General features: G+C 37.0%; 1 protein-coding gene across 1 annotated transcript in view; it reads left to right on the top strand.

Annotated features, from left to right (window-relative positions):
* Window positions 1-14,140, top strand: part of NRG3 (neuregulin 3) — a 401,196-nt gene that overhangs the window by 380,142 nt on the left and 6,914 nt on the right. The window contains exon 7 of the mRNA XM_035539071.1: window positions 6,096-6,223. Within this exon, the coding sequence (XP_035394964.1) occupies window positions 6,096-6,223 (128 nt within the window). The remainder of the gene's footprint in view (window positions 1-6,095; window positions 6,224-14,140) is intronic.

Below are 14,140 nucleotides of genomic sequence, written 5' to 3'. Positions count from 1 at the left end.
TTTGCTTTTCAGCTTTTAATGCTGTTGGTAATTAACACCGCTTTCTAGTTCCTGTGGTAGCTAGCAGGGAGCAGTTTTATCCTTGCCATTAGCGCATTTTCCTTTGGGGAGCAAAAATACTAAGGAATAAATGCAGAATGACCTTGTGCGGCATGTAGACTAACAGTGCAGGACAATAATGATTTCTATTGTTAGAAAGATTTTAGTGCAGGAATGCATGTAGGCAGTTCATTAAATATTTACAGAACTTGGCAGATTGGAGGAAAAAAAAAAAAGGGGGGGGGGAGGCAGGGAGAGAGCAGAAAAGAGCTTTGAAATGGGTCTGAGTGGCTCCCCATCAGAGACCAGAGATCTGCCCTGTGCGTATCTGCAGCCTGAGAAGGAGACCAGGCTCTGGCGAGGGGAGGAGAGCTTTCCCTTGGCTCAAACCTGAGGAGGTGCTACAGTCACTCTGGATGTGACCTCCATGAGGTTCCGCAGCTCCCCACCATAGGGTTTGGGGACAAATCTTTTTATTCCCAAGGGCCAACAGAGAAACTTAAATAAATTAATTTTCTGGAAGCTAGTCATCCAGTTAAGGGTTGTTTGGGTTTATGAAATCCTGGAATTCTTCTCCTTTCCTACTCTATGTGCTCTTCTAAAATGGGTAATCTGTCTTGCTTGTATGCCGTCATTCTCTTTCCCTAAAAGATTCTCCTTTTTTTTTTTCCCCCCTCCTATTCATGATGGACCTGGTGATGCTTGCATCTTTTTTTCACCTTGCTTTCTATTCTTCTCTGTATTAGCGTAGACCTAAAAATAGTTACATAACATTCCTTATTCTTGATGAATATTCTGATGTCTATTCTGAAAGAGCTTTCACATTTTGACTCAGAGGCTGCTACATTTACTAATAGGTGCACAGATCTTTTAAATGCTGTGTTGCCCTAGGAAGAAGTTTTACACAGTTCTCGAGACCCAGGATATAGCAGATAGTTTTTCAAGTGGTTTGGGGTTTTAAAGAGCTTGACCAATCTCAGGGAAATACTTTTTCTCCTCATAATTCCTTTCTTCCCTTTTAACCTTGACTGGACTTCAGGAAAAAAAAAATGTTATTTAGTTTGAAAGCCCATTTTGAATCTTTTAAATGAGAGAAGCTATGTAAATGTATCAAAATTGTTAAAAGAAAAAAAAAATCCAACCCACATTTTGTTTTTGAACAAAGTATTGAAGTTACTTATAAACTTCCATTTTATTCTAGCCTAATTCATTATGCTTGCAGCTGTTTCGATTGCTGCAGAAGGAAAAGGAAAGAATTTTGGACCTGAGTCCCTGTGATATCCCACCTCTATGCCAATTAAAGCTTCTTTGCAATGGTGTGATTATGAAAACCATATAGAGTGTTAAAAGATCCAAGTGTTTGATTTTAAAACACTCTTCATTTCTTCTGCTGCATCCTAAGCTAAGGGCTACCTTGTTGGGAATCCTTATTTCAAAAGGCAGTATTTAAGAAAAGAATTGGAAGTGCTGGACATTCCTCCATGTTCATTAAACATCCATATGGAAAGATTCCTCTTTCAGTTTTTTAAGAAGATTGGATATTCAATTTAATAAACAGGACATTCAGGGGGAAAAAAAAATGACCAGGCTTTTTAGAAATGCCTTAATTTAAGAAGTTGCTTTTTAAATTATTTTTTTCTCCTTCCTTTTCTCTGATTATCAGAATAAACACAAGTGAGGTAGAACAGCCACATCCTAGCATTTTACAGGTCAGGCACCATGAGTAGGAATTATAAAGCCTCTGGTGTTATAGCTTTAGGTAGCCCCCTACTACACGGAGGTATAGACTTGGCTTTACACTCCTGTTCATTATTCTTTTTGTTGAAAGCGTTCCCAGAAAGTCTCTGAAGAGCAGCAAACATAAAAACTGTTAAAGCTCTGCAGCAACTGTACTTCAAGAGCTCTGGTAAATACTAACAGGTTACAATTCTGATTTTTGGACCCTCTAAAAATATCCTAAATGAATGATGCCAGCATACAGCACTGTAATAAAGTCGGGAAAGAATAGGTCCACCTGGCATGCAACAGAGAATAGGTTTGCTGCAGTGATCAGGGACTTAAACCCAGACCCAGCCTGAGCACTATGCCTCTTCCAAATATGAACCGGACAACAGGTCAAGCCATCTTTTACCAGTATAGTCATCCTTAGCAAAGAGAGCTACTCCAAGCACATTCACATCAAACATCTGGCATTGGCCCACAACCTAAATAATACCATGTAAGTATAAATGAAGTAGGTGTCCAAGGAGTTTGAGTCTGCCATTCCATCAATTACAACCAGCTTGAAATACTGGGGTGGGGTAGGTTGGGGAGGTAGGGAGCAGCAGACTTGCCACACCTCCATTCCTTTTGTGATTTTTAGAGTTGTCATGGCCTTTTTCACCCTCGTGGATTTTAATACCTTCTCCCATGGTAGTAAGTGGATCTATTAATTCCCCATCACTTTCCCTCTGAGGTGCCTAATATGCTTTTCATGCTGTAGCGTGTGGTTTCACTTTTCACTGGACTTGTTTCTAATAGCTTGCAATCATTGGCTACAGGTTTCTGATATCCTTATAGCAAGAGGACAAAATACTTTTTTTTGTGCCCTGTTGCCTTTTGTTGATAGTAAAGTAAAAAATATATATATATTTTTAGTCACTATGATAGAAATGCAATTGATATCAGTTGAACACCAGACAGAAACATTTAACTCTTCTTAAAAAATCACTGTGTGTTTTTGCCTGAGTTATGATGTGATTTATGAGCAAAGATCAAGAACAAATTTCCCATTTCAGTAACTTGTGACAACTTTAGAAGAACTGTCAAAACAGACAAACTTGAGTTTACTGACCTCTGTATAGAGTGTTGGCAACAGTGCACATAGCATATGGGAACAGCTGTAAGGATGTTAAATATTCCAGCTGACAGGCTGGTTCTGCAACACCAGCCCTTCTAGAAAAGGCTCTTCACCTCTCTGAGGAATGCTCTCTGAATGTAATTTAAAGCTGAACCCCCTCCACCTTCTCAGTCCTTTTTGAATTGGCATCCCCACATCACGTCTCTTTCAATGTTGCGTGCATATCTTGACTTTATTATTATTATTGGAGGGAAAATTAAGGAGGAAGAGATCAAGGAGGGGAGCTTGTTTTGTTTTGCATAAGCCTAGGACAACAGTGTCTAGCTATTATGTAGCACCTGTGGCATTTGTCACCCATGGATCCTAAATTTTAGAAAGAATAGTACCAGGATGTAGAGCAGGGAAATGATGTGCTCACAGTGGTACAGCAGGTCAGAGGCAGAGGCTGATTTCTTGCTTCCCTGCCCAGGCTGTTGTTGCAGACTTGTTTAGCTTTAACTAGCAGGGGCTGGAATTTTATTGTCAAAGAGTTTGAGTAATTGTACATAACAGATGATTTTCTCCATGAAACCGTGAAAAATTGAAAATTTGCAAAATGGTTTATTTTTAAATGCTATCATTATTCTTTAATTTATTTAGCCATATGCATCAGCATTTCTCAGTAATTGCTCAAACAAGCACAAATAATTAACCAAGAAGACAATAAAACCATTACAAATAATAATACAGATAAGCTTTCAGTGATGCTTCCAACCTCCTGGAACTGTCCTTTGAAAGTGTTTCACAGCTTATCCTCCACAGTGGCTGTGTGCTTGGCAGCTCAGGATGGGCTGGGTGAGAACTGGGCTGTGGGAGCAGCGGGACAGGCTCTGCTGGCATACAGATGGGTAGCGATCCCCTACCCGCTTCTGGGAGCAATGACTCCTCTGCTGCTGTAGACTTCTCCCAGAAACCTGAAGATGTTTTCCTCCAGGGGTGGTCTCAGAGAAGGGATGTGGCACTTACGGTTAAACTAAAGAAGAGTAAACCCAAGTGTGTTTAAGTCTATGTATGATGTGTGATACGTCCAAATAAATCCAATTACGTTGATTGCTCAAATTCTCCGTGTATTTGCACCCTCAGTTCAAATTGTGATTCACCTTATCGTTGTAATCAACATTATGGCTGTTGTGGTAATTGATAAGTGGTGTTTCTGAAAATTGAATAAACTAAATGGTTAGCAGGAAAGAAGCACCTGTACCTGGGCAGTGGTGGGTGTTGGATATCTGGGGCTGTTTGCTAGTCAGAACCAGCTCATGGGGGGTCCTGTTTTTCCTCAGCTGTGAGGAGGAAAGACTCTGTATGCGATCCCTCCAGCCCACATCCACTCTAACTGTGGATGCGGCAAAAGACATAGCTTATCCCTACATACCCTCTATGCTGGACTTCATAATCATGGTCCTATAAGCCATTTGAACCTTCAATTTAATATCATGAACAAACATGAAAAAGAACAGAAACAGCTTCCTGGTGCTAACAGCCCATGTTTCACATAGCTCAAATTGATTTATTCAAGTCAGAAATCAGTGTCACTTCTGCAGCTGGCAGAATAACTATTGAAGTTTAAAACTTTCACAGACATGAGCACCTTAAAAGTCATACTTCTGTCTAAATACTTTATCTACAATGGTTACAAGTGACAACTAAGATCACAGTAGCTGAAAGAAATACGAGTGGAATATGTTTCCTCTTATTATTTCAGTTGCGTTTACATTGTGTACAGCAACTTTTTGCATATTGCCACTTTATCTTCAAAAGCATGTAAGCAGTTATTTTGGCCCTGTTTCTGTGGATATTTAACACAACAGAAAGAGGGAGAGGAGCTTAGGAGAAAAAAAATGGAGATGATATTTTATCAATAGAAACTGGTCATGAGCAGTTTGAGTAGATGTGCTGAAACTGCATTTAACCCAGTTAAAAGAGAGTAATCTTGTCATTCTTTCCTTTATGATTTTGCTGAACTCGGGGGAAATGTAGATAAGAATAAATGGGAATCAGAAAATAATTATGTATTTTAAGGAGTTCTTCCCTGGTCTTTTGTTGAATAAAGTCATTATGAAAAAGATCTGTGCTGTGGCAGAAATCTTACTATCTTCTCCACTGTGTTTTGTTTTTTTGTTTGTTTTGTTTTTTTTAATTTGTTGTATTTTCTTTTTAAAATATTTAGTCATGTAATAGGATCCACAGTACCAGCTTATTGTAAAGATAACAAATATCTAGTACTAAAAATACAAATTCAATGCATAGAGAAATGGATTAAAGAAAAATAGACCAATTAGGTTTACTGCAGGTCATCACAACACAGCATAAAAAATCTGCAAAGTGCAATATTTTCCATAGCTCTGTGGAAATGTGGGTTAACCACTCATATCTCTGAGATACTGCCCAGTAACCACGAACAACACTGATTCTTCTTTCAAGCCAAAATGCAGTTTTCTTATACTTTGACTTCTTGGCTCTATTCAGGATCAGAGACACAATTTTTGCTGAATTTCCAGTTGAATCACAAAGCAGGAAGAAGAAAATCCATTCTTGTTCATGTCCAGTGTCTGCTTTACAGACCTTTGCATCTCATTGCGTGCCTGGAGATTGCCCTACGCCTACAACTGTCACAAGAAGAATTATGTTTACACTGATATTACTAGCACAGATACTCCCAGGTCAAAAGTTTCAGGTGCAGATTTGTCCAAAAGGGATGTCTGGTGCTACAGATAGGATTCAAATGTTTTTCTTACTTATCTGATGATACAAAAGCTGTTTCGGTTTGGTTTTCATAGTTATGCATATTGATGAAAGCAGTGTTTGACTGAAATCACCAAAGGACACAAGGAGGTGCAGAACATCCTCTGAGATGTGTTTTGTGATCTCAGTCCTTGCATGGACAGACACAAAAGTAGGCTTTTATTCAAAGGGATCAGTCTTCCCTGTCATTGTGGGAAGATTAGTCAGTAATTTTGCTACCAATGCGGATATCAGTATTCTGATGTGTAGAAGATAATGGGGATAACAAGTTTTGGTGCTCTTCGCTTATGTAAATAGTGAATGGATTATTTGCAGTGCCTGATTTTAATTTAAAAATGCATTTTAGCACTTCTAACCAATTTCAGTTCTGACTGAATAACATCAATGATGTATTTTGCTTTTTATGTATTAATTAATTTTGTTCTCTGTGCCACAGTACTCAAAACCAGATAGGCATCCTGGGCCTGTTCTGGACAAAGTTATGGAGTCTAGCTTTTCAGGCCCTCAGTCTTTCCCAGAGGCCTTGTCTCCTGACAGAGGAACCCAGCCCATCAAGCAACATAGGTAAGCAAACGGCTGTCTGATGGCAGGCTGCCGAGAGATGTTGCTGAACTGGTGATACACAGACAGGATTATTGTGCTCCGGGACTGGGAGATGTGCGGAACCGTATGATACTAACAGAGCCTTAGCCTATTCATTAAGCAGATGTCCAAGCATTTTCTTATCTGTGGACATAAAAGGCACTAACAGTGCTCACCAACTACATTTTGCAAAAGTCCTAGAGGAAGCATTAAAAGACACCATCCCAGCTATAGAGACAGATCACCAAATGAAATGGTAGTTTGAGAAACCATTAAAAACAATACTTTTCTTCTCAATGTTCCTGAAGTTAATGACTTATTCTCCAAAGAAAGGCATGCTTGCAAACTTCCAGCCTTTCTCTCTGTTTCTTTAAACAAATAGTACTTGAAATTAATAATGACTTATCTGTGAACATATAGTGACTTTTCAAAACTAGGCCTTAAAAAGTTTGGATGCACAGTTTTTCCAGGAGTAAAAGAAGAGGAATGTCAACCATCACTGGGTGGCATTTGGGTTAGAATTCTACTTTTAGCCTTTCTGTGTGAAAAAGAGTGCAGATGCTTCATTACAGGACTAGAAACCAAGCTTGTGATTGGTATAAGCAGTATTGTTGGGGGAATCATAACAATAATGTGTTTCAGACGTTAGACTGAGACAGAAGGAAGGCTGAGAAAAATGAGATCAGATTTTTTTTTTGCTAGGTAATCTGAAAGGAAGGATTTATTAATTTTTAATTAAGGACAACATTTTAAGGTTACTAAAAAATAGTCTGGGATTGCATGAGTAGTAATCTAATTTCTGTGGCATCTGGTGTAAAGCCGAGAGAGCACTTTCATTGCAACCTCCTCGTCAGCTACGTGTTCCTTCTCTTTTGAATGAAAAGAGAAGAAACAAAAAACCTACCAAAATGCACCATATAAACCAGGAAGGGATATTTGGGCCCTATCTACGTTTATCTTACTGAAGCCTTTAATTTGGCATGAAAAGTAATACCAACTGTCATGTCAGATCCACTTATTAGGGCTTCTTCCTTATTCCACACAGATTTTTAATACATGACTAATAATTTTACTGAGCATTAGAGGAAATCTGTAACTATTGTCAGAATGCTTTCCACTTGAAGCTTTGGGGAGACTTGTTATCTCAATTTAGTCAAAAGGTGAAGTTTAGAGAAAAGACAGTGACATTCACTTACCTTTAATAACATGATTGCAACACTCAAACTTGAAATTATGTAGGTGCTATGTTACTACATTATTAAGCTTAAAAATGTGGAAATAAGGACTAAAAATATTTCTTGTTTATGACTATCTCTTAAAATGAAAGCTGAATGACTCTGGACTCCGTTTTCCATAGGGAAAATAAAGAATAAGTCATGCAGAATTTACAGTGAATTAATGCAGAATTCCAAAGTACTTATTTTAACACCTTTGTGCACCAAAATCTGTTTACTAAGGGAAAAATATATATTTTTATACTTCCAGATATCAAGCACTGGACTAAATTAAGAGTCTTTTCTTCAGAACTGTTTTTAAGATGTGGAATCACTAACTTGATTTATAAAGTATTCTTTTTGTAGTTTTATAACTTAAGATTTATTATACAAGGGCCTCACTTTATAAAACATGCAACAGACTTCAACATGTCACTGACTTATAAGGCTATCTTTGATTTATGCATCATGTGACAGCTTCCTAAGTTATTCAGTTTCTTTAGTTTCTAAGTACTGTTCAGTATAAAATAGCTTTTTTTCCCCCTCCATTTCATTTTTGTGATGTCCATCTAATAAATCACAGTCTAGGTACAGTTTGCACTTATTCCTATATTCAAATAAGGCTAAGTGGTTAAACTTTTTTTTCTTTTTTTTCTTTTTTTTTTTTCACTGAGATACATTTTTTCCTAACCATCCCTTCATTTCATTCCATTGAGGTGTTTGTTCTAAACTAAGCAGTGACATAGGGTTGAAGTGATACTAGCTGAAATTCTTAGGTCTCCCTAAGATGGACAATTAGAGAAAAATAGAGCAAATGTGATGTCTTGTCTTCAAAATGTGACATGAGCCTGGAAAAATTATAGCAGCTCTGCAGGTTCTCTATTTTACGCTATTGTTAAGCTATTACTGCTCTATTTCTGCTCACTATGGAAGTATTTTGTTCCACGGCTAGAACTGTTTTCTCTGTTGGTGCTTCCAAGGGCATTAATGATGGGTGATTATTTCTTAAATCAGTAGCTGTCTGTTCACAGTTTCTAAAACCAATACAGTTTTGGCCTGGCAGTAAGACTATCAAGGTAGGAAATCATTCTGGGTTGCTGAAATTTGACTGACAGAGATCATCTGGTTATTTCACTCAGATTACTAGATAATAACAATTTTCCCACTCTGCCAACCTCAGTTGCATGTAAGGAATTACAATAGAGATGAAAGATTTGAATCATCACTGAATCTTACTCCTAAAATATTTCTTCTGTCTTATGCACTGTTAATATTGTTGAAAAATTTTACACCATCTGTTTACATATGTAAAACAATCCATAATACTCTTGAACTGGAAAATAACAAGTATGTTTAATGAGTAAACTTACTCAGTATGCTCAGAATTTCATCTCGGGTCATCTGTTGGTTTTAGTAAGAAAAAACCCTGCTGTCTTTGTATCTAACTGATAGAAACAAATTACGGTTTTGTTAACTATGGGACCGATGTGTGATCCCTTTGAGTAGCAGTTTTCTTGGTAATTAGTCATACTGACTTTCCTTCTTTGATTCATTCATCATTGATTTTAGAGGGATTCATTTCAGAGAATGCTTTGATGAAAGCCAAATGCAGAGGCTTTCAATTTAAAGCAGTTGTATTGTCTTGCAAAGGCACCAAAATACAATAAATTTACTCCAAATTTTAAAATAATTTGTGGTTGCATTTTCAGTGAATTTTTAACTCCATAAAAACCATGCTAAAACCATGTTTTAGTCTTAGCAAGCATTTTACTCTTTATGCTCTCAGTATAATTGATTTAGTTTACATTAAATGAAATGGTAAATCTAAGCTATTATGTAAATAAAATTATTGGGTTAAAAAGAACAAATATTGATAAACTAATGCAACCAAGGAAGCCTGAGAAGGGAGAAAGTATAAAGAATCTGGTACTCCCCCTCCACCCCCACCCCCACCCCCCAAAAAAAAAAAAAAAAAAACAGTTTTCTGGAAAAGTTTACTTTTAAAAAAATGCCATAAAGAGATGAGGGTGTAGGCAGAGAAACAAAATATCACAGAGAACAATAGGTCATGCTTGAAGTGAACATTTCCAGAAAGCACTGAGATTTCACGATTACTGGTGATTCTGAAAGCAAGTAATTAAGTGTTCTTGCTGTATGAGTACTAGACAGAAAGAAGCAAAGCTGATGGTGGGACAGAGATTATATATGAAGCAGTTAGGGAAATTCTGGATGAATGTATTTCATTTTTCAGTTAGGATGATTGTTTGAGGACAATGGTAGAACAGGAGTAGAATAAAACATATGAAAATAGACATTATTGACAGTCAAAATGGAAATAAAATGCAGAAATCAATGCCCTTGAGTGAGAACATACTGAAGAAATTACTTAAAACTTAGGGTAAATGTAGATAAGGATCTAGATATGAGGTAAAAAATAAATCAAATAGCCTTAAAGAGTGGAGTAATGCAGATAGATCAAAACTCTGCAGTACTAAATACAAGGTCAGGCATTTGGGAACTAATAACAAAATTTTCTCCTACATATTGAGAAACAAATGGGGAAGAAAAGGTTCAGTATGTTCTACTTGGTGAAAGGATAAACAAGTCACAAAGTGACACAGGTTAAAAGGTAAATGGGGTGGGAGGAAGTATTAGTTAAGGCATTTCCATCAGGAAGTCAGAAATTTTAAAACTACTTCATGAGACACTTATCACCGCGTTTGAATATAGCACGTATACACACCATGAGCATGTATAGCATGTATACAACATAGCATGTATACAATATAGCATGAACACACCGGTATTATCTTGTGTATTTAAAATGGCCTCCTGATTAGTATGGGCTCAAATTGCTTGATGAGCTAATACAATAATATGAGGAATGAATATCTGTGTTACATAGAAAGGATTAGAGAGTCTGTCTTGGTGTAGTAAATGAAGACTGAAAAGAGTATATGGCAGCTGCTTATAAATACATCAGAGAAACCATAAGGAGAAGTAAAAGACGTATTGAAAATGAAGGAGTATGGTGGCACAATGAAAAATATGTGTAGATTAGATGTTCTCCTAAAGTAATCTCTGGTGTCTTGTTACACGATTAGCCAAAACCAGGTTGGATGAGGCCCTGGGCAACCTGATCTAATGCGTGGCATCCTGCCCGTGGCAGGGGGCTTGGAACTAGATGAGCTTTAAGGTCCCTTCCAACCCAAGCTATTCTATGAAATGCTTGGAATATAGGATGTTACCGACTTAAAAATAAAATAAAATAAAATAAAATAAAAAGATATAACATTGATAAAAGTTCTCAGTTTGCTTATGTCACAGCTTTTTGGCATAATAATCTCCATACATTCTTAGTATTACTTTAATCACATACAGATTTGTTGAGGTCACAAAGTGATGTTAACTTTCTTCTTTGGGGGCTTTCTGTAATGCAGACTCGCAGGCTTTTTTTTTCTGTAACGCAGACTTTTTTTTGTCATCTCGTTCTTGTTAGCAGTCTGCCAAAAGGACTTCATGATACAGTATTATGCTGCCACATGGTATTTATTGAGAGATGCTTATGTTCTCAGGTGGAACAGATCCTTTTTATTAAAACGGAAAACTGGTTGAAAGTCTGTATAGATAGTGGATCTGAACAAATGTTAGCTATAGATAGTGTATTTAGCCTAAAAATGTGGCTCCCAGGGAGTATCAGAAAATGCTGTTTATGTGGCAGCTAGCTCTGTCATTGGGGTATGCATTTACTGTTCCTGTCTTGGAAGGGCAAACAGCACAGCTTTCAGCCCTAGACAGCAATGTTTGCATCTTGTTATCAGTACAGAATATCGTATATAATATAATATACCTGTCTGTATAGTTTTTGCAGGTACAGAGCCAGGGTATTTACAGTCAGTTTTAGAACTTCCCTTCCTTCCTCTGCTTTGCATATTTCTCTTCATGTATCACAGCTTAACAAAGTTTTTTAAAACAAAACCACCAAAACAGCAAGCGTGTAGATGAGGTGGTTTAAAAAAAAAAAAAAAAGGAAAAGAAAAAAAAAACGAAAAAGGAAGAGGGAACATTTCAATGTTTTTAGCATCTTTTTTAGCATCTTTCTCTTGGATATCTAATTCAGAGCGGGACACCAGGGGGCATCTTGAGAACATAGGGAAAATGTGAAGGCAAAGACATAGAAGGAATACAAGATGTACCAAGGAAGAGGTTGATGGGAATCAAAATGATGTGACAGTGCTGTCATCACAAGGTAAAACAAGACTGAAGAGGCAGGAAAAAAAAAAAAAAAGGAAAAGGAAAGAATAAATAAAATAAAGATAGACATTGTTATAAGCAATATTTCTGTAGCTCCATTGTCCTTATTAAATAAGAAGGGATTCCCATCTAAAGTTTTAACATTTTAATTGTGCTCCTCTTGTTAATGCTTTTCATGTTTCTGTTAAGGAAGGTGCTTTTGAATGTGTTCATAATGAGATGTATAATCGATTTTGTTTACTAATTAACTAAAAAATAGTACAGGATGATTCCCAGAGTTATTGTAAATTCACTACAAGTTGTCTCCTCTTCGTGAACAGTTAACACACTTGGGAGTTGCATATGTGCCTTGAGAAGAGAACAGTCCACTTTCTGAGACAGTCTTTGTTTTAACTCAGTTGCTCTACTTAAAAGAAAATTTCACACAAAACAATTTTGTTTCAAACCATTAATTCATGAGAACTAAATTTCTCCCAAGTTTATGAATTACTTGTGAACCGTTTCAAACCTATTCTGATTTTTGTTATTCTTGAGTAATCAATTAATAAATTTTGGAGACATATCTGCTACAGCTTTCCTTATTGGTCTGCATTATTGAACAGCTCAGTTTCACAGACTGGTCTCTCTTATGTAGGTAGACTGGAGTACAGAGCAGGGATGAAACTATAATGATGACTAAAGAAGGGTAAACTACCTGGAAAAATTGGAAAGATCTTGTTTGCCTCAGAGAGGGGAAGACTTCACGTGAGCAATAGAGCAGAAGCATGAGAGAGACTGTATTAGAGTTATTGGAGGAAGAGTATTCGTAGCACAGTTGGACAGTTTGGGGAAAAAGGAGTCACATTTTCATAGAACTTTTAACAAAGATTCTTACTATCCTTGGTTTTGGTGCTTCAAGAAATGACCTGCAGTATATGTTCTGCAGCTTGCAGCTGCAGTCTGTAAACATTTCCCAGTATTTCATAGTAAATTTGCCTTGGCCGTGCCTACAAATGATTTGTGTTCATTTTCACCTCCTTTTTTTCAGTCAGGAATGCTGGAAGCCTAAGAATTTAACATTAGCAATAATTTGGTCACTCTAGGCTTGTCGGTGCTGCAGCTGCTGTGGTTGCAAGAAGATGCTGGCCTGTGCCAGATGATTGCAGCCCAACCGGTGATTGCTTCTTTAGTGGGATGGAGAATGTGGTGGCAGAGAGAGCAAGATGAGTTTCAGTGCAAGCTGATGGAAGTCTAGATAGGGCATTAGATGCATCTTTGCTGCAGATTATACAAATTATCTCAGGCGTACATGTATGTGTTGCAATTACGTCTATTACAGACACAGCATGTACATGAATTTGCACGTGCATGTTTTCAGATGAGAGACCATGTGCTCTCATCCAGCAGCAGGGAAGATGCACAAGAGCATCAAACCAACCACAATTTAACAATGCCTTCCTAGTTTCAAGTATCTGCAATCAGTCCAAAGTTTGTTAAGTTATAATCAGGTTGTTGACTTTCCTAGTACATTGATGAATATACTGCAATCAATAATAATACAAAATAAACCAACTAAATTTCATTAGCCTTTGTGAATTATTCATTCAGCTGCATCTTTTAAGACTCCCTGATCTAATAATCTGTTTCCTGAGCAGAAATTGACAATTGTTTTATGATGTGGTAATGTTATTTTACAGAGTAGGAACTGTATCTCACAGTTTGAACCCAGCCTTCCAAATTGAAAAGCCAGTACTTCAGTCCAACGTGTTTTTTTGTTTCAAATTTTTTTGCAGCCTTCATAATAGCTAAGGAAAAATCTATGTAAGGAAGCATCAAAAATCCTCGAGGGAGTGCTATTGCTATGGGTTATTGATCTTTTCAATTAAAAAACACCAAGAAAGTATAAGCATAATGAGAACAGAATAGAGACCATAATCAAACATGGGTAGTTCGAGTAGAGCCTGTTGGGTTTCTTTCTTACGTTTTGACTTTGAGGAGAAAGGTTATGTTTTAACAAAAATGTATGTTCCAAGAGAATTTGTCCAAGATATTTAATCCAAGCAAGAATTGCTTTGGGAGTAGATATGACCCTAACTATAAATAATGTTTCCACTAGGTATAAAATGCAGATTGCTATTGTCATGTTATAATAGGAGAGGTAAATATAGGAAAAGTCTTTTGCATAGCTGAACTGCGTCAGAAGTTAAAATTATTCACCTAACCAAGGATAATAATTCTTACAATGAATCTATGAGACCTATACTAAAACATCATTAAGAATGTGACAGGATCTTAGATAATACATACACATTTCTGAGACCGGGGAGAGGAGAGGACCCAGAGAAGAGAAGGAGAAGAAGGGCCCAATCAAGAGAAAGAGGGAGTAGCTGGAAAATGAATAGCTAGTCATGCTGTGCAGTACTGTGACCTGTTAACAGTATAAATAGGTTAT

This window comes from Cygnus atratus, chromosome 7 (assembly GCF_013377495.2).
Source record: "Cygnus atratus isolate AKBS03 ecotype Queensland, Australia chromosome 7, CAtr_DNAZoo_HiC_assembly, whole genome shotgun sequence".
NCBI lineage: Eukaryota > Metazoa > Chordata > Aves > Anseriformes > Anatidae > Cygnus > Cygnus atratus.
The sequence above is the reverse complement of the archived record's forward strand: the minus strand, read 5'-3'. Positions and strand labels throughout refer to the sequence as shown.